Here is a 23672-nt window from a genome sequence, read left to right on the forward strand (position 1 = left end):
AATCATTCTGAAATTCCTACATTTCATGGAAATCATCACAACGGAAAGGGCGCATAGAATTTACCAAAAAGCGAAGGTAGATCTTTTATCAGAACAAATCAGTGACACGAAACGGAACTTAGCCTATCTCTTTAGAAAAAAAAAACTCACTTTAGAAAATCGTTTAGGAGTATCTTTAGACCCCGTGTCATGCAGCACCATAAAAGAGATAAGCACGCGCCAGGCTTCAAGAACTCAAGAAATCAATAAACCTAAGCTAGTTAGGAAATTTAATTCACTCAGATTAACACAAGAAGGATTCGCACCTAATAATCATCATGAAGAAAACATTAGTAATAAACAAATCATCTTACACCCTTAGTCCGGAAGAAGACCATATTCTCTCAAAAGCTCTTAATTTTGTTCCTTCGCCAAAATCCATCCCTAGAGAATTGTTTCTTACCAAGATAGAAAAAGCTAGCTCACTACTTCCTATAGTAGACGCAAATTTACTTCGTATGGAGGCAATATTTGCAATTAACAATGCAAAATCACCAGTCGACAACATTTCTCCTGGTGAAAGACTAGCCATCAAAAAACTTAAAAGGAATAGGGATCCTTGGAGGATTGTTATCCTCCAAGCAGACAAGGACAATGCAACGGTCGTACTAGATAAACCAGTTTATCGCGAATAAATCCTGATCTAGAATCAGATACCTACTCTGAATTAGACCGAGACACAACGAGAGAAATACATAATCCAACAAACAATCTCCTTAAGACTTCAACAAAACTTCCGAGCAACACACGTCTTTCTCTTCGGTCCTTACATCTACTTATTCCAAAATTATACGGCGTACCAAAGGTGCATAAAGCAAATTGTCCACTCAGGCCAATAGTTGATGGTATTGATTTATCGACATACAACTTATCAAAATATCTAGCATCCTCCTTTAAAGGTCTAGTAGGAAAATCTTCCTCTTATATTAAAAATTCAATGGACTTCGCTTCTAAAATTAAAGATATAAAGCTGAAGAATTCAGCTTTATATCTTTAATTGATGTTGTGGCTCTTTTCATAAATGTTCCAACGAAAGATGTTTTCAGTATTTAAAAAGCAAGATATCTAAAAAGATTTTTGCTCTCCTCTCACACTGTATTAATTCCGGTTATTTTAAGTTCGAAGACAAAATTTACAAACAGAACAAAGGACTAGCTATGGGTAGCCCCTTGTCACCAATACTGGTCAACAATTTCTTCGACGACTTCGAGGAAAAAGCCATCTTTAAAGAAACATTAAAACCTAGAACATGGCTCCGCTATGTAGACGATATTCCTTATTTGGGAGCATGGTGTAGAGAATCTTCCTAAATCGTTTAAACAACTTCCACCAAGACATAAAATTTGCCATTGAGATTGAAGAAAATGGTCCCCTTTCTTTTTTAGACATGAAACTCACTATGATGGCTGATTCTTTAAAAATTTCAATCTTCAGGAAATCAACACACACGGATAGATACCTACATGCATCTTCAAATAACCATCCCTCACAAAAGTTAGGTATCATTTCCACATTGGCTCACCGTGCTCGCTCAGTATTGTCCGATGAAGAACTTAAAAATGAACTAACATACCTAGAATGAACTTTCTTAAATAATGGATACTCTTCCAAAAACATTAAGAGGCAACTATACCAGCTCACTCGAAACAATACAGAGATCCCTAACAACCCTAAGAGTTATATTTCTTTACCTTTCATCACCTCGCTCTCCCGGAAACTAGGAAGAATTTTGAAGAAATTTAATATTAAAACGTGTGTTTCAACTTTTCCAAAATTAAGGTCACTTCTAAGCCATCCAAAATAGGCTTATAACTATCTTCAGTTCCCCGGTGTATATAAGGTAATATGTGGTTGTGGGAGGCCATACTGTGGCCAGACTAAGAAGTCAATTCTCCTACGGCTAGAGGGACATCATAGAGACATTTCATTTAATAGAGTCAGAGCACACACTCTCAAGTCACGTCTTGTTTTCAGTGAACGCAAACGATGAAGGCCGCCAACACGGAGTAGATTGGGATGCAACATCGAACGTTTATATTTATCACGATGAAGTGGAACGGCGCATAGTTGAGTCCAGAGAAATTGCCCTAGAATCGTCTCATATCAATAGCAATCTCAGTTATAGTCTACCTGACTCGCATAGTTCTGGCGTACGCGTGAACTTATACGCTCGTATTTGCACAACAATAGAACTACAGAACGGACTATAACGACAATTCAAATTTAACTTCTGTTCACAAGTCTGTTATTATAATAGCACAGTGGTTTTTATGGTTTTAAGTTTTTTAATTTGCTTTAAGTGTTACCACATCTGAAGAAGTCATTTTTGACGAAACATGTTGTGTGCTGCATTAAATTAACTTGTTATCTATTTCTCGGTTTCAGTCAGTCAAAAAAAGATGAACATATCCAATCACCGAGTATATAACTACTGATTATATATATCCATTTCGGTATTGCAATCTCTTATATCTCCCGTAAATAAGAAGCTATAAAAAGGAAAAAATGGAACTTAGAGAAATTAAAAAATATCAAGGAATTTGGAAATAGATTGGAGAAAGAATTAGAGGAAACAAGTTTTGTCAAAACTGAAGATCCAGAAAAGAAATGGGAACAAGTTAAAGAGAAAATAAAGAAGACTTCAGAAGAAGAAATTGGATATGTAAGAGCTAAAAGAATAAAAAAACCTTCGATAACTAATGGAAGAAAGAAGAAAATGGAAAAATAAAGACACCCCAGAAGCGAAAATACAATATAGAACCCTGAATGACAGATTGAGAAGGGAAGGAGAAAGAAGTAGATAAGATTGGCTTAAAAAACGATGTGAAGAAATGCAAAATTATGAGAGAGTGGGAAGGTATAATCTTTTATATGAAAAAGCAAGAAGCATGAATTACAAGAGAAATGGAATTCAAGCTAGAGGCATAGAAAATAAGAATGGAGAAATCATAACTGAAGAAGGTAAAATCCTATTGAGGGGGAAGGAATACATTGAAGATCTATATGACAAGGAAAATAGACAAAATGAGTTGCCATTAGAAGATATAAAGAAGGTAAATGCAGATGATATAGGCCCAGAGATTTTGAAGACAAGTAGAAATGACCATTAAAGAACTAAAATGTGGAAAGGCAGAAGGAGTAGATGAAATACCTGTAGAATTCCTGAAATAACGTCAGAAGAAAGGAACTGAAGAAATAACCAAAATGATAAATTTAATTTATAACAAAGGAGAATTACCAAAAGATTTTATGGTCTTAATATTTATACCTATACCAAAGAAAAGTAATGCAGGGAACTGCAAGGATTTGAGAACAATAAGCCTCGTTTCCAATACATCAAAAATACTTATGAGAATCTTAACACGAAGAATTGCATCTAAAGTGGAAGAATTTCTTGGAGAAGATCAGTTTGGTTTCAGGAAGGGTAGAGGAACAAGAGATGCGATTGGACTGTTAAGAATAGTAAGTGAAAGAAGTCTAGAAGTGAATAAAGAAGTTAACATCTGTTATATAGATTTTGAGCAAGCTTTTGACTATGTAAAATGGGATAAGATGGTGGAAGTAATGGAAAAGATTGGTATAGATTGGAAAGATAGAAGGCTAATTATTTCACTATATATGGGACAAACTGCCATGATGAGAGATATATATGGTACAACAGAATCAGGCATCATTGGACGAGGAGTAAGACAAGGCTGTTCTCTGTCACCAGTTTTGTTTAACATGTCTTCCGAAGCAATGTTAAAAGAAGCACTAAAGAATTCGGAAGAAGTAATAAAGATTGGAGGTAGATAAATATTTCCAATAAGATACGCAGATGACAAGGCATTACTATCAAACACTGAAACAGGACTACAACATCTGTTGAACAGATTACTGGAATCCTGTATCAATTATGGAATGAAAATTAACATCAGAAAAACAAAGGTAATGAAAATAGCAAGGAAAGAGGCAAATATGGATATCAGAATAAATTGGGGAAAACTTGAATCAAATAAAGACATACAAATATCTAGGAAGTGTGATTAGCAGTCATGGAAGATGTAAAAGTGACATAAAACAAGAATAGCGATGGTAAAAGATGCCTTTAATAGAAAATGGAATTTATTTAGAAGTACAATGGATAGAAACCTAAAGAAAAGAGTAATAAAATGTTATGTGTGGAGTGTCCCTGTATGCAGCTGAAACTTGGACATTGAAGAAAGAAGAGATTAAGTTACTTAAATATAAAGAGCTAATAAGCTTCATTTCGGCGATATAAACATTATTTAAATTAAGGGGATATTAAATCCCACATTGTTTTAAAACCGAATAAGAAACTCAAAGATTGGAATCAGAGAGTTTCTTGCCGAATATAGTAAACTATAAAGTATCGGTGACCACTAGTGTGAGCTAATGCAAGTGACCCTAGTACGTAGTACAATACCGGACAACTCGTAGCAAAGGTGGTGAAGTTCTGATCGCTATTCTTAGGTATTTCCCATAATGTACTTCACCACCTTTGCTACGAGTTGTCCGGTATTGTACTACGTACTAGGGTCACTTGCATTAGCTCACGCTAGTGGTCGCCGATACTTTATAGTTTACTATATTCGGCAAGAAACTCTCCGATTCCAATCTTTGAGTTTCTTATTCGGTTTTAAAACAATGTGGGATTTAATATCCCCTTAATTTAAATAATGAAGAGATTAAGATTTTGGAGAGCTTTGAGATGTGGATTTGGAGAAGGATGGAAAAAATCAAATGGACAGATAAAATAACTAATGAAGAGGTCTTAAAAAAAGTAGAAGAAGTCTGTTAAGGAGGATAAAAAGAAGCAAGGGAAACTGGATCGGACATATTCTGAGAGGAAATGGAATCACCAGAGATGCCATCGAAGGACAAATAGACGGGAAAAGACCCAGAGGAAGAGTAAGGAAAACAATGCTAGATGACATGCTCAATGGAGACAGGTACACAACCTTGAAAGAGAATGCTCAGAACAGAAGAGAATGGAAGGAAAGTTTCTGCTACTAAAAGAAGAACCTGCTCAATTGCAGAATACTAAAGAAGAAGAAGATATCTCCCGAACTAGGCCCAGTCTTCAGTAATCAACAATAATTGATAAATTATTGTATGCGTCTTCTTCCATAACTTATGTGATGGTAAAGATGTCAAATCACTCGTCCGTGTCCAATGCAGAAATCGAATAATAATTGCTATTTTAACGCTGTCTTGTCGCATATCATATATGCGAGTCTGAATTCATTATTTGTTTTACTGTTTAGTACAATGAGCAATGAAAGGTCCATCAAGAATCAGATACGTTTTTATTTATTTTCTTATTTTTAATCAATTGCCTTTTATCACTGTATTTTTTTTCATTCCTTAGTACTCTAACCTTCGGTGGGTCTTGAAGCGGAGTAATCTATATTATTGAATTTCTCATTTTAAAAATGTTCCTTATCCCTCTATTGAGACGTCCTTTCATCGAGTAAATGTTCATGTTTGGTTAAATACTGTACATACTCCCGTCTTTCCCTGATCCATATTGTCAATACAGAATACATTCTCGTAGCTGTACTAAATTATTTTTTCTTCGTTCGTTTGGTATCCAAGTGGATTATTATTAACGCTAACAAGGCATACCGTAGGAAGGAGGAAGATCCTGTCTGTTATTTGCAGTTCTCATAGATGTCGAGACACTATCCACTCGATCACCTACGCTGAGATGTTCGCCACTGGATTAATTAAAGTTACAGCTGAAGCAACTAAGGTTGAGGTCAATATATTACGTCTGTTACGTGCGCATGTTCTCTAACCAATTTGTCTGTATTGCGCGATGAACAACTGATTTTCCAAGAGTAAAACACTCTTCCATCTGGGTATGAGAGTGACTAATTTATCTTCAGCTGAAAACGCTTTGTAATGTTCTTTGTATCCTCAACGAAATTCGAACCGAAGAACAAATGTTACAGTGTTCTCTTGACAGCGCAACGTAGGCGTCCACCGAGTGAGTAGCTTCTCACTCGGTGGACGCCTACGAGAGTCGCTTTTCTATCAACAAGCTGATTGAATATCACGTAATGAATGTTGGGGAAAAATTAGATGGTAAATAGTTTTCATCGCTCAGTGACACTCTCCTGCTTACTTAGAGGAAGAATGTGATATGTTCTGTCCCGTGAAATACCACGACTGATTTTTCTAGAAAATTGCGGGTTTATATAAACACCTATCCGCATTATGTGCTCTTTCTAATCTTTTGATAGCCGGATTGTCATGAGAATAATATATATTTGTTTCTTATGTAAATACCACCTATGAAAAGTTATAAGCTTATTGCTCCATTGATATCGTGGAAAAACCAAGAATTAGGGATGGAATGCAGTTGGGAGAGCTAGATCTAGTGACATCAGGAAGCGGTAAATTTTTCTGTAATTGGCAGATAGGAGAGGTGGAGAGGTCGAGTGACGTGAGTTGGAAATTAGATGTAGGCATTTGTGAATTGCTAGTGGGGGATTTGGGTGCCTTACACTGCTGTGAGATGGCTTTTCTGACTGTTAGTTGTGGTTGCTGGTACTGCGATTTTGCTTTGGGATTTTTGTTAGTGGCTCAAGTTGTTCCATCCCTCCGTATGAAACTGAAACTGTAAGTTACGTAAGGAGTACGTCACTTACGAAATAAACCACATTAATAAACCTTAATGATTAATAAAATCAAATAAGTATTCCTCAGTTCCTTCAGTTTCACAATTATTATAATTTTTGATATTTGTCAGTTCCACTTCCATATATCAAAACTAAAGACCATATTATCATTGCTTTTATATCGGAAAATCCTCCTTTTGTGACCCCCCCCCCAATATCCTCTTTTCTTCTTAACTAATTTCGTGAGCCCTTTATGGGCACGATGTTCAAGTATTAACTTTAACCTCATACCCGCGTTTATATCTGCAATAATATGTCTCTGAAATTTCTTATTTCAAAACAACAACGTCTACATACTCTACGACCTATATTCTGAACGCACGTAGTTTGGTTTGCGAATCCATTTGTCTCCTTGGCAACATTTTTGTTTTCAGATAAATAGTTTTGGTCACAATAATTTCATATTTCGTTTTCTTATCGGTTCCCTTCCAAAGTAGAAAAATAAGAAAAATAACTTAAAGATGAAAAAGTACCATATTTTCTTCGGAGTTAATATAAAATATAAAGAACACTATTGCTTTCTAATATATACAGATTTGATGTTTTTAAAGTAACTCCATATTATTTCACTTTCTTCTAGTGTTCTTTGCCACCCAGCGGAAACCAATAACTAATGAATCACTTGCCTGTTCTCGCGCCTTACTGCTGTTGGTCTTGGCACGCGAAATCTTAATATCGGTGAAATATTAGTCACGGAATGATGATTTGTATTTTAACATTTAAAACAGAAATGTGCAAGTATGTAGATGCTTGAGTAGGTGGATAATTTATCACAAAATGGTTCACAGTCGTTTCCTGCAATTCTACTTCTGTTGTAAGAATTTTACAGCAGGGAACATTCTCCTTTCGCTTGTTTGTTTCTATTTTAGGCGTTCTTTTTATGTAAACTTCATGTCCGCTCTGAGGTGTGTGTGTGTGGGGGGGGGGGTTCTCTGGCATGATTTACGAATATATTCTTTTTAATTTAAAACTTCTCCCTTCCCCCACACCCAAGATTTTGCAGAACTAGCATATCATTGTCGTGTATGTGAATAAATTAATGCATAAGCCATATTATTAAAAAAATTCGCAGTGAAACTTTAACGTTCTAAAGGAAGAATTGAATCGAAAACATTGTAAAAGATGAATAATAAGTTAAATTTAAATGAAAACGTAAGTTTCTGTGGTTTAGCAGTTCTGTGGGAAGTTTTCAGTATTGAGACCATGATGTAAATAAAGAGTTTTTCGTAAGACTTACATCAGGGCTATCCAACCTTAGGTAATCCGAGGGCCGCATTAGAAAAAATAAATTATCCGAGGACCGCATCACAATGCGTATCTAGTAATTTGGTGAGTAGCAGCGACACAACCTCGAAAGCTGAACAAACGAACAACACTAATTGCGCACTAATCGTGCGCTCACGTTCCCCGTGAGCTCCCAGAGCTTGCGTTGGAACAAAACGGTGTAAGAACGCTTCTTTGACACATCTATTATTTGAAAAACACGTGGCTATATAGTGATGTAAAAACACCAAATAAAATTATCAACATCGAGATTATCGATTAGTGATAGAATTAAAATATCTAATTCGCATTCTATTCAAATTGTTATTTTATTTTTTCGCTCGTGAAAATCAAAACCCACAGGCGGGCCCCCACAAAGTGCTTTGGACAGCCCTGACTTACATCATCAATACCTACCCCTGATTATGTAAGTCTTTCGACTTACGAAACTTGTCGGGTTTTAATTGCTTATTTTTATTAAACTCTTTATTTACATTAACACGATCTCAATACCGAAAACTTCCGACAGAAAAACTTAAAATCAAATTTGAAATCTGGACATGAATGACAAAATAAAAAGGATACCTACCTTTGCTGTAGCATTAATATTAACTCCCATGTCTAACATCTTATCTGCTAGAAGGATCCTGTTGTCTTTGATTGCAAACATGACCGGAGTGAAGCCTGTCGCCTGAAAATAAGGCAGACGTTATAAGCATTGCCTAACGATACATGTTAAAATTTCAGCAAATTACAATGACACAGTGTTGTGAATAAAAATAACTGTTTCATTTGAAATTCTATTTATATGAATATAATTGAAATTCAAGCTGTGATTTTGTCTCCTAAATTTACTTATCTCTAGAGATAAGTAAAACAAAAAAAGGCAATAAATACTGTTTTCTTTTCTTTCCGTTTTCGTAATTTGGGTGTCATTTGTTGTAATAGTGACTACTACTGAATTTTACAAGGTTTTATTACACACAGAACTGTGGAGTAATGTGTAATCCTATTTCATTACATGTAGGAGTTATGACATGAAAAAAAAATCTATGATTTTAATATGATTTTCGTGTAAAAGAGGTTTTTGATATTTTCCCATGTTTTCACGGAACAGGGATGGGTCAACCCCATATTTGCAGTTGGCTAGAAAACAGGTACAGTATTTCTAAAATGTTTGACCAAACATTAGGTACTTGTTCTATCGCTAATTCAGATGGCAAAAAGTCATCTAAATATCGTACCAGAAATGCTTTCCTCGGGATCTCCTCATTTGCGTCCAGTGATGCATATTGTGAAAGTTCACTATGCCATCATAGGCGAACTGGTTCGATTCCATTTTTAAGAACGATGTTCGTTCTTAAAAATGGAGAAACCGAGTTTGGTACAATCTTGCAGAAGCCACTGGCCAAAGTGTACTCGAGGAAGGGGTTTTCTTGTGATCCTGTTGTGAACTGTTAACACGTATATATTAACTGTAAGCATTTTTTCCTTGTACTGTTATTTAATGCTGACAGTTAATATCTACATATCAACGGCTACATCCAGTAACATAATATGCCCTAACCCGAGGCCAGATTGTTCGGAAATTCGAAGTACGTGAGAAAACGATTAACGTATTCAGGATTGCCCATTCACTAAATTTCAAGCCAGTCGAGCATCTCTTTATCGTTTCTGAACTCATCTTTCAGCGACCCCTCTTAAGAGTAATCAGATAATTCTGGAGAGATTAATTATGCCAAGTCCGAGCTTTAAAACATGCGCGATTGAATATTAAGCTCCCAGTAGGATCATACTTTTCTAACCACGTATGTAGGACGTATGTAAGCTCTGTTTTCATAGTAAAACTGCAGCATACAAGTTCTGCATAATAACAAAAAACACCAAAATTTCTTTTTGCAAGTAATTAATTTCCATAACTCTTGAATAGTGAATAAATGTGATCCTGATTGTGAGTCACCTACGCACAGGTGTACAGGTGTCATCTGCGAGCTTAAACATGTTTTGTAATTGGTTTGGCAAGTGTTTGCAATCCAAATTCATCTAATTGTTTGTGATTCTAGGTCACAGACTTGGTGGACACAGCAATCTCCATATAAGGTGTTCTTTTTGCAGTTTACACTCTGCAAAAATACCTCAATGACGCCATCTCACGAGCGCTTTATATAGTTTGCCGAACACGTTCTTTCGCGCTTTCACATTCGGTACTGCATGTCACCTACTTTCTGAACATGGCTAAGCGAAAAGAGAGACGATTGCTGAATAATTAATGTTTCCAAGACCTTGTCCATGATGACGATGATTTATTTTAGGATGGAAGATAATAAACTGGCACCACTGATTACACTTTGGTGTAGATCATGCAAGCTACACAGTGGAGATTATGTCCAGAAAATAAATAAAAAATAAGCATATCGTGGAAAAGTAGATTTCTGAAGCGATTAGATTAAACTTTTGGTGGTACATAGAAATTATGCTAATAAACTAAGATAAATATAAAAGTGTCCAAAATCATGATGACAACATACTTCTCCAGTAAGTTCTAACTTTCCTCTCTGTTACAATCCTAGAATCTGACAACAGCAGAAATTAGTAATCTGTTAACCCCTTTGGTTAGATGATGATGTTCACTGAACACTTTTATTAATAATATGTTATCCATTTTGTCTCACCTTGTGTACTTTATCTAAAAGCTGTATATAACCAGCAACATCGTAGATTCTATTTTTAATCATAGATTAAAAATACAGTAGAATCCATAATGAAGGAAATCAAAATAATTTTTGATTTTCTGGAACGAATCAATTTCCGACCAGTTTAAGAATTATTAGGTACTCGCTCAAAGAACAACTTAATTTAATTGAAACTAAAATGATAAAAACCAGTTCAATGTTGACTCTTTGTTCTGTTTATATTTTCAATAGACTTATATTTGTGATCAGTTAAACTGGGAAGCGTCAGTATCTAGTTTTTGTCACCACCGCTCAAAGGAGTTTATAGAAGATGCCCTTTAACTGTCAGTTTTACACTGGCAGTGTTTCAAAAAGTTGTTCTAGATGGCAGGATGGCTAATATCATTTTTAATTAGGAAGACTAGAGAATTAACTTTATGTTCTGTTTATTTTGTGTTGACCTTTCAGTTCTGAAAGGTTTGCCGTTAGGATTAAAAATATTCAAAAATAACAGACAATCGTCAAAAAAGGCATTTCATAATAATATTCGTGTATATTGATACCACTTTTTATCATAGTGACTGAATCTAGAACAGTTTCGACTTATTATCTTACATTGTGCATTTTATCTAAAAGCTGTATATAATCAGAAACATCGTAGAATCTGTAGGCATAATTTTGATTTGCCTGTTTTTACGTAAACGATCCAACTGAAATGACAGGTTTAATAGCGATACTAGGGATCGCTTATGGGTTGAAGCTAGATAATTGGAAGAAGCCCTTAGTCTTTAAGGAATGTGGAGAACCGACCTTGACTTGTGTCCAATCTCACCTTTTTTAGATTGGACAGAAGTCGAGTAATATGTTCTATGTTCTGCTAGTAATATGTTGTATATGTTCTGCTAGTAGATATCCATCATCATAATACTCAACGAACGAAGAAAGAATGGCAGAAGTGAATATTGCCTCCATCAGCGTGAGCAGTATCAATGGAAAAAGAAGTGGAAAAAAACTTTTAAAAAAATTCGAACTTCATGGTATTAAGGACGTGAAAGAGGAAGTCCACAAAAAAAATATTGGAAGTGCCTAGCAAAAATTCAGTACAAATCATACAGATTCTTTAACTAAATTAAATGACTGCGGTAGCAAATTTGTTATGGCAAATCAGCAAAAGACAAAAACTATAAAGGAGGTAACAAGACAGCTGCATTCTCAGTGAACAACCTGTCGAACAAGTGAAATATTTCCCTTTCACGGTTTTAGGGAATACAGCAAAATCAAATATGGAAATATGGAAACAATCCAGCGTTTGAACTTATTTTAACTTATGTAACTGAGAATTCGGTTAGAAATACAACAGTTGATCAAAGAGTGGAGACCACGGATATGAGAATTCTTAGAAAAATTAACGGAGTGAACAGATGAGATCGATGGCAGAATCATATTTAAAATGAAGATATTAGGAAAGAATTTGATATAGTTAGTGTGCGAGTAGAACCAGTCTTATGTGGTTGGTCACTGAAACAATGGAAAGGAAAAGCAAAGGTTAATAAGACAGGTTATCATCGTAGCATTAAACGTGACAGTAAGACATCGTTTTAGGCTTATGTACTCTAGATGTAAAATTTTGTTTCCCCTGCTTTTACCACTACAAATGACCGATGAAAACATACACTGATATGAATCGACAACTTTTAATAGAGATTAATTCCAAATTGCGTTAAATCCATGCAGCCTGTGAAGAATTCGTAATACTATTTCTAATGTTTTGCTAATACAGTGATCCTATCAAAACATAAGTACAACCACGTGGAGATATTATGTATTATATATTCTTAATACTGACTTTTATCTTAATGCTTCCAACTAGAGCGGATTCTAGCAGTATATAATATCAAGTTATAAAAGCGTTATCCAGTTATGTGTACAGACAGATAGACAAATTAAAGACTCTAAGGACGAATCACAAAATTCATATCTGCATATGCATTTTGAAAAATTATATTTATAAACGAAGACTAGTGATGAGTTCCTGAGCACAGTTTGTAGTCTTAAGTAGTGCAGTACAGGAGTATCTCTCATTCTGAACATTGCATTCTCTTATGTTCTCGGTTACTTTCAAAACATTTTATGTTTCAAAAGCGAACATTTTTTCCTTCTTGATTTAATTAAATCAAGAAGGAAAAAATGTTCGATTAAATAAAAGATATTAAAAATTCATAATATCCATAATTCTTTTCTAGTGAGATATTTGAAATTTAAAAGTTTCTAAATTGACCAGAGAGTTAGAATATATAATAACCTTCAACTGAGTTGCCTTGGTATTCCAATACTTCAGAGATGTATGAAATCTTATATCGCTCCTTAAAATGCTTTAAGATTAAAATACTTAGGATGGTAGCTGCATTATCAAGGTTAACCGTAAATCTAAAATCCATATGTGTGTGTGTGTGTGTGTGTAAAATAATGAGGCGACGTGAACAAATGATAAAAAAAATAATAATAAAATAAATATCGTCAGGATATTCTAGGTCAAATTTTGTTTATGGAAAGATCTTACAGTTTCAGAAGAGTCATATACAGTAAACCCTCGATTTAAATGACTTCGGATTTAACGGACAAAATTTCCGGTCCGTATGTCACATAATGAAAATTAACACTCTGTTAATTTTAAAATGCTTTTAACCAAGATTTGCTTATAATTAAATTAACAGGTTATTTTTTGTTATTAATTTCCTGTTATTTTAAACAAATTTTGGCGAATAGGCCATCATATGTTGGAAGACCACTGTGGTAATTTAGCCGACATAAATGAGTCACCGCTCATAAAACATGTTCGGCAAATGATTAGCACGTGATCACACCAATCGCACTGTAATTGGTTCTTTTGTCGCGTGGCGTGACTTTCTGCGGCAGTTTTATTACACACATTTTCGTAATTTTAGGGAGTTAATTATAAAAAAAAACCAGCAGAGTTCAAAAGTTCAAAAGTTTTTTAAAAGCAGGATTACCTAAACCAAGCACCTCAACATCGAACATTAATTTCATATTAACTTATCTAAAAGTGTGAAAATTGTGTGTAAAACAATTTTTTTGTTATTACAGTGCTAATATTGATAAAACTGCAGTATAATGTTGCAGATATTTTTATTTTAAAAAATTCGCGATTTAACGGACTTTTGATTTAACGGGCCCCTATTAGTCCGTTAAATCGAGGGTTTACTGTATATAGAAGTTGACTGTGGAATTAAAGGAGAGAGAAAGAAAGAGAGTGAGATGGGGGGGCAAACCTATTGATACACCTCAATTTGTTTATAGATCTGGTTCTGCAATATCTGCAATTCTCTTTAATAAAGCTGTGAGATGTATAATATCGCTGTTAATTGGATGTACTTCTGGCCGGTTTGCCTGTTTCCATGAAAGTTTTCTGGAGAAAAAAATCCTCCCCTTTTGTATGAGACTGGGTACCTCGCTTCAAATGAAAAGTCCTTATAAAGCTTCTCCGCTTCGTAGACAGGATTCGGACAGATCTTTCCGCCCAAAAAAGCATCTTCGCTACTGACTGAACTGTCGTCTTTCTGACAATAGCTCTGTCAGTAACGACGATGTACTATCTCGAAGCATTATGCAATATTTCAGTTGCATTATCTGAAATATTACGTCCGAGACAGAAAATATGCGTTCAGATATGCGTGTTTGTGATAATGAGCAAAGGCTTTGTTTGAGTGACTTCTAAGGAGAAATGATGGTGAGAGAAAAGTTTTCAAGTGTTGTCCTGCTAAGATGGCCGTGTGCATCTGTGATTCTTGTATGCCGATAATTGTGTGACAGATAACATCAAGTCAGTCTCAGACATGAGATAGAAAACAATTGATCATTGCGAGAAAACGGCGAAGGATCCGTGAAGTCTAGCAGACGTTCCAGCTGAAATTGATTAGTTGACTCATGCTTGTTAACTACTATTTTTCGTGATAATGGAATGAATGCTTTCCTCTCATCCCTTAGCTCCTCTCTTGATACTAGTAGAGCAAGAACTGAATGATGAGTCCTCTTGAGCGTCTTTAGGATGTAATGAAAACATTGTTGTGTGGGGTTGATCACTAGCAAATCTGATAAAACCATAGGAATTGATGAAACCATAGGATCCTATCTCCCTGAGATCAGATCCGGTGGTGTATTTTCGGGGAGAGAGAGAGAGAGAGAAAGACTTTCCAGAGCACAATTAGATAAGAACCTCTAATAAATTAGCCACAGAGATGTATGTTATATCAAGTCAGAACTATATAATACAGAATATATATTACATCACATAAACTATATCCAACTGATGTAAACTGTAGAAACTCATATTTCTAATGTAGAAACACATAAACCCATGCATGAACAGAAGTAGGTGGTCCAATGAATGAAATATGGAAAGTGTCCTGTCCTGGATTTAATAAGAAGACGGCTACCAAGAGATTCGTCATTCTACACGGAAAGGTCTGTTCTTTCATTTTCTCTACTTTGCATTTTCTCTTTATCTTTAATAGCACTCATGCTAAGAATAACCCTATTTTCTCCTGGCAAATTTCTCTATTCTTATTTTATTTACGTTTAATATTCTATTTTATCTGGCTGATATTATTATTGTTGTTCTTGTTTAATTATCACAATTATTTCAGAATTACGTGCTTACTAGTTTTCTGTTGCTGCATTATCTTCTGGGGTGGTTACCATTGACAAGCGTTTCATTTGCGAGGTGTTAGCGAGGCATTGATATAATGGATTATGATAAAAATTCCTGTCACAATGAATGAATGAAAATTTGCGAATGGAAATTTAACAAACAATCAGAATGGCGTAATACTGTAATTGATACTAAAAAAAAGTTTTGCAAGGTAAACTTTTCTAAAACGTGAAAAGGAAAAAAGCGTAAGGTGGTATTTAGCTTTTGCAGAGTAATCCTCAGTATGTGTGAAGAATGAAAAATGAGAAAAACTTGCGTTGCTTGGTATACAAAAATCGGATAAAAAAAGATATACTGTTTAGGATATGTTTTTTTTTTTTAATTTTAAAAGCAGGTTTATGAAATATGGGCAAATTCTGTATATGGAACAGAATGTGAACGGCATGATACTTATTTTTTTTATTATTTATTTATTTATTATTATTATTTGAAATCCAGTACAGGGCCTTTTGTCCCTTTTTATTTTTTCTATACTAGGCAAATAACTTTGTAAAGACTTGGTGTTGGTTTGGTTTGTTTTATTTAGATTTACGGCCGAGGCAAATCAAGCTATGAGCCAGTGTATTATGCAAGTTAATTGCGTGTGTTCTAATGACCGGATGGCCTGCATTGCGGGATGAAAAATCCCTGCCACCTACGTATGAGACCGGCTAACTCACCTTCAGTTGAACTTTTAAAGGCTGTTTCACTTTTTACGAGTAATTAATTGTAATGCCTTGATTATTATATTTCCCTTAAAATGTTTATCTCGTCGGCCCTTTATTTTCGTATTTTCTTTATTTTCGAATATTGCTCAATTTTGATTGTTTTTTTTTTCGGGTTTCTGTTTGCATTTTTAATTTTTGTCTTTCGTTTTTAATGCGTTGCTTTCATAGTTCACTGCATTTTAATTAAAAACTAATTTTGTATTAAGAAACAAACAAAACAAAAACAACCCAGGAATATAACACACCAAGAAAGGGCATATCGTCTTAATTAACAGAATAATAATCTCTTCGCTAGAAAAGGGGGTTTATTGATATATTGAGTTTGATTGTATTGCAGGTAGAATTTTAAAAAATTACTGAAAAGATGGGCGTTTTAAAAATGACAATATTTTCAGATTACTTTAATAAACTTTTCGTTTAGAATACATTTGTTCTCTAACTCTTTATAATAACACCATTATTACGTACTTTCTCTCTTTTTTTGGTGAACTGCGAAATTTATTTTTTTTTTTTTTGTCACGATCCCTTTCGAACATCAAACGAAAGGATATGAGCTGCGTGTTAATTTACTACTGCATTACACTAGATTTTATATACACGTACGTAAGATGACTCCCTTGAGATTTATATGGTTACATGGTAAGGAAATCTAACCTCATAAAATTAGCTAATATTTTTAATGTTTCGCTATAATATATAACGGAAATGAAAACCTCAGGAATTGGATAATTTATATTCTCCTTCTGAATGATAAATGGGAACTTAATCTAATTTCATAAATGTACTTTATAAAAAAAATAAAATATTTTTATACTACAAGCAGTGAAATTAGAACTGGTTTTCTGAAATAGAGAGGTCCCCTTGGACTGACCTTTCATCTCTGTGCTGTTAACATGACAGTTGACTGTATGCTACGTCACATTTTATTAATAAACATCTGCAAAGCGTTCCGCCCACCGGGATTAAAAAAAAAAACAAAGAAAAAAAAACGCCAGCGGTGATTACTACGCAGGGAGGTACAAGAGACTCAGTGGTAACAATTACCTGTATGAAGGTTTAAAACCGATGAATTTATTTTCACTGAAAAGCTATTAAACTGTAAAAGAGGTGCGATTTATTGAGTAGACATACAGTGCATATTGAATAGACATATAGGGTAATCATACATTCTAAATTTCAGTTAAATCAAGTCATTCGCGAGGTTTATTATTATTATCGTTGTTATTATTTCCCATTTTATATTAATTTCACCATTTAAAGATTTATGCGTGTAGAATGCGCGGGCCGTGAATGCTGCCCTAGATAGCAAACATGGACTCTTCATATAAAAGATACTTTAGGCCTCCTGTAAATAGAATTGTGGTTTAACTCCCGGCGAGGAAATTCACCTGATACACATTCACGACATTCATGCTGCGGTGTTGTATAACGCATAGCTTTTAGATTGGAGAGTGGGTTAGCGTCTGTTATTCACTCAGCCTTTTTGTTCGCAAGTTCCTTATCTAAAAACAAGAACATCTTCAAGAATACTTTAGTTTTTGAATGCAAAATGTGTTCTTGACCCTGCAAAATATGCATTCCGACTAGTGCAAAATAAAAAATTAAATATGGGGCATTAATTTGTAGACTACTGCAAATAATATATTCATCTGCACTGGAAACCATTTCCATAAACAAATGAAGAATATCAGCCAATTGACTTGGAGAGCATTGAAGTATTTATCCGTTTTGAAGAAAATTGTCATTATTGTACTTAAACATGAAACTGTTCTCTGAGTAAAAAAAAACGTGCATTTTTACCTCCTAGTCAACTAGACCGGAAATAATACGCATAAAATAATCTAACGAAATGTATTTAAACTACTCACAAATGCTTCATATATGTGGAATATAACTTTTTTAAATATCAAGGCCACAACGAAAAGCTTCAAGACCGATCTATCACTTATTACTGTGTGTGGACATTAGAGTAAGAGGAAAGAAGAAATCTGTCGGCGTGTTTCTTGAACAAATGAATGTTGTAGGAAAACAGAGTGAGAGAGGCTGTTCCAAAGAACAGTGGTAGAAGAAATGAAAGAAGAAGAAGAAAAGTTGGTTCTGCAACTTTGGAGCTGAACACTAAATGGATGTTGACCAGCAACTGCTCGTGTTTTTTTTTAATCCTCCCAAATTTGGAATACGTAGTATTCCAAGGTCGGGAGAATTTCTAATTGATGCAGCGTTAGCAGCGAGAAACAGTGTATGGAGTAAAGAGTGCACCATATTTCTTGAAGATTGAAGAAGTTTTGGCTGTGATGTGTTTGTGACAGAAGATGCTTTAGAGGTGTAAGCCATCCCAAGAATGGAAAATATGATATTTTTGAAGTAACGCTAAATGAAATAAAATATTTCCTGTGAGATATGAGACAGAACTTTATTTTAGTTGCATTGACAACAAGATTTTCCTCACGACCGAAGGAAAGCAAGATGGTAACAGGAAGAATGATAACAGCAAGATGATGGTTAGGAAAAATATTGAAGGTTTTAATGAATTTGTACTACGTAACAGTATTAATAATCCACGGTACCTACTGGCCTCTGAGGCCGCAAAGATGAATAGTAAACTAAATGCTCGACACCCACTGATTACTGATGTTAGGATATGAAAATTGTAACTTCCCCCTTTCTTCTCTCCGGGCTGTTTACCATCACTAACACGACACCAAGAGTCAAATTTCCTTATGGAAATTCAAGCCAACTCTTGATCTATATGGCAGTGCAAATTTTAATAGAGATTCGTCCACTCTAGCACTACTACTATGCGAAATTTGCTCTTTGCATCAAATTAAAATGTCCGAATTTATAATATTTTTAAAACATCGATTTGTAACATATCGATTTAAAAAAAAAATACCGGTTTATAAGGACATTATAAAAAAATTCAGATTTTTAAAAAATCGGAATTTTACAATTTAAAAAATGTAAAATTCCTTTTCTTCAGATGGTGAGCTTAAGCACTTCCCAGGGCTTATTCGTAAATTACACCTCTCTTTTTCATATTTTATATTCCTTTGTCACGAAGTCCCTTATTGTAATATAACTGGCTTTGGATCACCGTCCCAAGAAAATGATATCCAAGTGGCCTATTGCCTCCGCTCATAACATGACAAAATATTAGTTCTGTGTGTGTGTGTGGTGGAAAATCGTTGACCACTACAACAGATTGCTGGGATCCCTGCAAATAGTCTGTCTGAGTCCTTCTTTTATCCACATGGTTGTCGAAGATAAATGATATTTTGTTTATTCATAAAACGTATGAACAAATATTATTTATTGTAATAGTACAAGTAAGCATACCAAATAATTATGCTTAAAATTTATGTATTGAAAAATGTTTAATTCTAAATTAATCTTATTTCAAAATGGAGATAAATAATATTTTCCGAGCTTAGAAACGATGCTGCTTTAGACTTTTAAAATGCGAAGATGTGTCACATGTTCTGCAAATTCCGAATCCTCTTTCTCCCTGTCCTTCCGAACTATATGTCTTTCCAGTATGCGACTGTCCTATTTGTTAATAATGGGAACCATCAGATGAAACTTTGTGTGTTCTCGACGAGCTCATAGTCATTATATCATTATATTGTCATTCTTTGAATGACACTTTAGAGCGATATAAATGTCTGTAGAACCATTCGAAAATAATAGGAATTAACATAAAATTGGCATGTATTCAGAAAAACGAGATAACACCCAGTCTCTGGTCTGTATTATTATTTTTATTATTTTTTTCATGTTCGACACTATAATCACTTGAAAGACTTTGCTCGATGTCTGCAAGGTCTTTCGCTTTAGATAGATGTTTTTTCGCTGTCATGGTAACAGAAACACTTTTGCTATTACCCACAGTCATTAAACTTGCAGTCATGACTGAATGAAGTTCATATACACCTGAGGTTCATTTTATTGCGCTAGGGAAAAATTAAAACGGAACATTACTTAACATTTTTGGATATAACAAGATATAATTTGCAACAATAAAGCCTGTAAGAGCATTTGGCAAAACATACTCGAAGGCTGAAAACAGATCAACGAAGTCGTAAATGGTCGAATTTTGTGTATTTTTATAAACAAAGTATCTAAAAAAATTAAGATCATTATAATTAGAGATGATTTTTTCTTGTTTATAAACCGGAATTTTCTTTTTTATGCCACTCAACCCACATAAGGTTTTAAACCAATACATTAGTATTGTGATTGGATAAAGGATTTCGTTGTTTTTTTTTTTAATTTTTATTTATTTTACCGGCAATCTATAAAACGCCTTGTGCTTTTGATATGTGGGCTGAATATTGAATTGATTTTATTTTCGAGAGATTGCTCCTACTAATTAGAAATTAGTTGTCCGTTTGTAGGATAAACTGATTGTTATTTTGACAGTCGGTTTTAGGAAGCTACGGATTTAGGTTTTAAAAAACCGTATTGCAAAATACATTAATACTCCGTAGAGTAACTAAAAATTTTGTTCCTTTGGAAAAATATTTCTGAATTCACAGAAATACATTAAATAAAAATAGATACGATGAGTCCTTCTCATTCACTTATTTGTTGTATGAACTGTCATCACACCTCCGGAAATGTGCGCCATTTCCAGCGATTGCTGCATCACCTGAAATACAGCTCATTCAGTAACGATGAAGTAAGGGATCTTTGCATCCTGTAAAAGGGCTTTTAAACCTTTCATACGATTTCATGGTTGATTTTCTGAAATTTAAATTTCAGGTTTGCATCCCGAAAAAGAGAAGGTCCAGTAAAAAAAAAAAAAAAAAAATACACACAATTAGCAGACATAATATACTGGCTTCATAGCCTTAGTTGCCTCTGTCGTAATTCAAAACAACTCCATATCGCTCACTTTTAGTTGTGCTTTCACTCAATTAGTCAATTTTCGTAACTGGTGCTCACTCTCAGTTACGGGAAAACAGCTAGAGGTAATGTAAAACTCGATGTAGCTTGGAAATGCCAAAGCGCTTTACATCGATTTTTACAGAGGTCAAGTCTCATAAGTTTGTTACAAAAATAACCTTGTTTGTCTATATATATATATTTTATGCTGAATATTAATGTAAATAACACTAGGAATTGAGTGTATTTACTGCTTTAACAAATTTCTAGAATGTAAAAAACAAAGGCGCTTCTTGTCACCGGAACTTTGTATAATAGCTATGTATAAGAGCACAAGAAAGTTGTTTACGATATAAGTGTATGAGAAAGTTGTTTGCGAGCTCTGTGCATAAACACCTTCAACGGTTAGTGTCAAAGAGATCGGCAAGTTTCAGACAAGTCGAAACTCGTCTTCTGCTGCCAGACAAGACAGGATTAAAGGAGTGTGCGGAGGAGAAGAAAGAACGGGTCGGTCTTAACAAAAGATCAAGGAGACGTGTAGAATTCTTCGGGGGTTACAACCCTTGGTGTAAGGTTCCGGAGAACGTGAAATAAAAAGGGACTGAACCGAACATCGGGGTGGCCAGTCATCGGCAGTCGGCAGTTAGAGTTATCGGAGTCAGCAGTTAGAGGCAGAAGCAGAAGTAGAATCGAGAGGACCAGACGTTACTGCGAACCCATGCCAGAGGAAAAGAATGGGAGTGACGAGAGAACAGCCGATGTAAATACCTGAGCCAAGTGTCGGTCGAATGTCCTTTTTGCCGTGGGAGGTCAACCGAAGCCAAAAGCTGCAGAGTGATCTTCAAGCCTGTATGCTGAAACCTCTTGCCTGAGCTTTTCGAGTACCGGGAAAATTGCAGTCCTAAGCCCCCCAATATCCCGATTAGACACCCCCTGAAGCAAGACTCGCCAGACGGAAAGGTCCTGCACTAAAGTCTCTATGCTTTTTCTTTCATCTCAGGCCTTAGGCCTGAGATGAAAGAAAAAGCATAGAGACTTTAGTGCAGGACCTTTGAAAGAATGTACGACACATAGCCTCTGTAAGTTTGTTCCATCTTTTGTTGTACATTACTTTTGTAATCTAGAAGATATGTTATAGATGGACTGATAACAAATAGTAATAAGAAGTATCTATTAGAGAGTCCTGATTTGCTATTAATTGGAATATAACTTGGCATAGCTAGCTAACCTCCTTGTGAGTAAATTAGTTTCAGTGATTTAATTCAGTAAGCAGAAAAGTAATTGAGTAATTATATTGTATAGTCATTTAGTATTGAAAGGGGAAGTTTGTTTCTTTACGATAAAAGTCTAAAGGATAGGTAGAGAGAATAATCTCCCTATCGTTTAATTAATGTACTTTGTTATTAATGTAAATAAATGTGTGTTAATTATATGTCAATAGAGTGCCACCTGATCTTTTATTTTACAATGCACTGTTCCTAAATAAAGTCGGATCTGTCAGCTGGTACCAACTAAGGCATTAAAAGGGACTATAACTTAAGTACTTGAAAAACCACGACTGTTTATGTAAACTTTATTCAGGGAATTTTGCTAGTAAGAGAGAGAGATCTACTGGACGTACTACTAAGTCTTATGTCGATATAAAAATTCTGGTGGTGCAGTCTGTACAAATAAATTTTCCAGTGTTCATAGGCATACGTATTTACTAGTCGTATGTGGATAAGCATAGTATGCAACAGAATAAGTAAGAAAGGTTACGAAAACAAAAGTGCACACTGAAAAATAGAGTAAAGATATTACAAATAGACAGCAGATCCAATTCGTTACAAAGGCGCAAATAAACTTTAAATATAACAGTAATACTCAGGGGAGGCTCGTGCATAGGCACTGTGGAACTGCATCACTCCCAATTTTTATTCATATATATAAATATATTTATTAATTTATTTATATTTGCTAGTAATATTTAATTTTATCATCAACAATCCTATACAATTCTCTTATTTTCTATAAAAAATCATTAAAATCCATCTTGTAGCACTTAGGAATGCGAAGGACGCTAGCAGCACTGTTTTTACCACAGTGTCATATTGCTACGCACGCAAACAATATGCACGTCATAGTGGATGCAAGCTATTAGTGTAATACGGCACTGTCCGTCGCGCAGTTCCACTATTCTTTATATTCTTTATATGCAGTTTGCGCCAGTAGTTGAGTGTTCGTAGTGCTTATCGTGTTTACTTCGTCTATTTAAATATTTGGACATTACAATTAAAGACATAACATTTGTTAAAGTAATTTTAAAGTAATTTTGAATTATACTATTATAAACTGTATAATTTTATCGATAATAAACAATATTTTTTCATAAAACAAAACGAGAAGAATATATTTTATTTTTAAGTAATTTTGAATTATACCAAACTGTATAATTTTATCGATAATAAACAATATTTTTTCATGTTTAATTTTTTTTTAAATTTTTACCCTAAATTTGATATTTTATCCAAAGACGCATACACATGTACTTACAGTGTGTATATTTCGAAAGTTGCAGCACCCCCACGATTTCAAGCCACGAGCCACTACTGGTAATACTGTACTCACACCGTCTTAGAGATGCACAGAATTGGCAGAATCATTGAAGCTGAATTGTTCTCAGACTCTCCTATTGTCGTTTCCTGGATACTAG

General features: G+C 34.6%; 1 protein-coding gene across 1 annotated transcript in view; it reads right to left on the reverse strand.

Moving 5' to 3' along the window:
* The window catches only part of LOC150097953 (uncharacterized), a 173119-nt gene that overhangs the window by 143181 nt on the left and 6266 nt on the right, over window positions 1–23672 (reverse strand). The window contains exons 2-3 of the mRNA XM_090406644.1: window positions 9185–9293; window positions 8578–8679 (exon numbers count right to left, since the gene is read on the reverse strand). Coding sequence (XP_090262770.1) covers window positions 8578–8679; window positions 9185–9293 — 211 coding nt within the window. The remainder of the gene's footprint in view (window positions 1–8577; window positions 8680–9184; window positions 9294–23672) is intronic.

This window comes from Typopeltis vanoorti, chromosome 16 (genome assembly GCF_054136105.1).
Source record: "Typopeltis vanoorti isolate ZY-2024b chromosome 16, IOZ_Tvanoo_1.0, whole genome shotgun sequence".
NCBI classification, from domain to species: domain Eukaryota; kingdom Metazoa; phylum Arthropoda; class Arachnida; order Uropygi; family Thelyphonidae; genus Typopeltis; species Typopeltis vanoorti.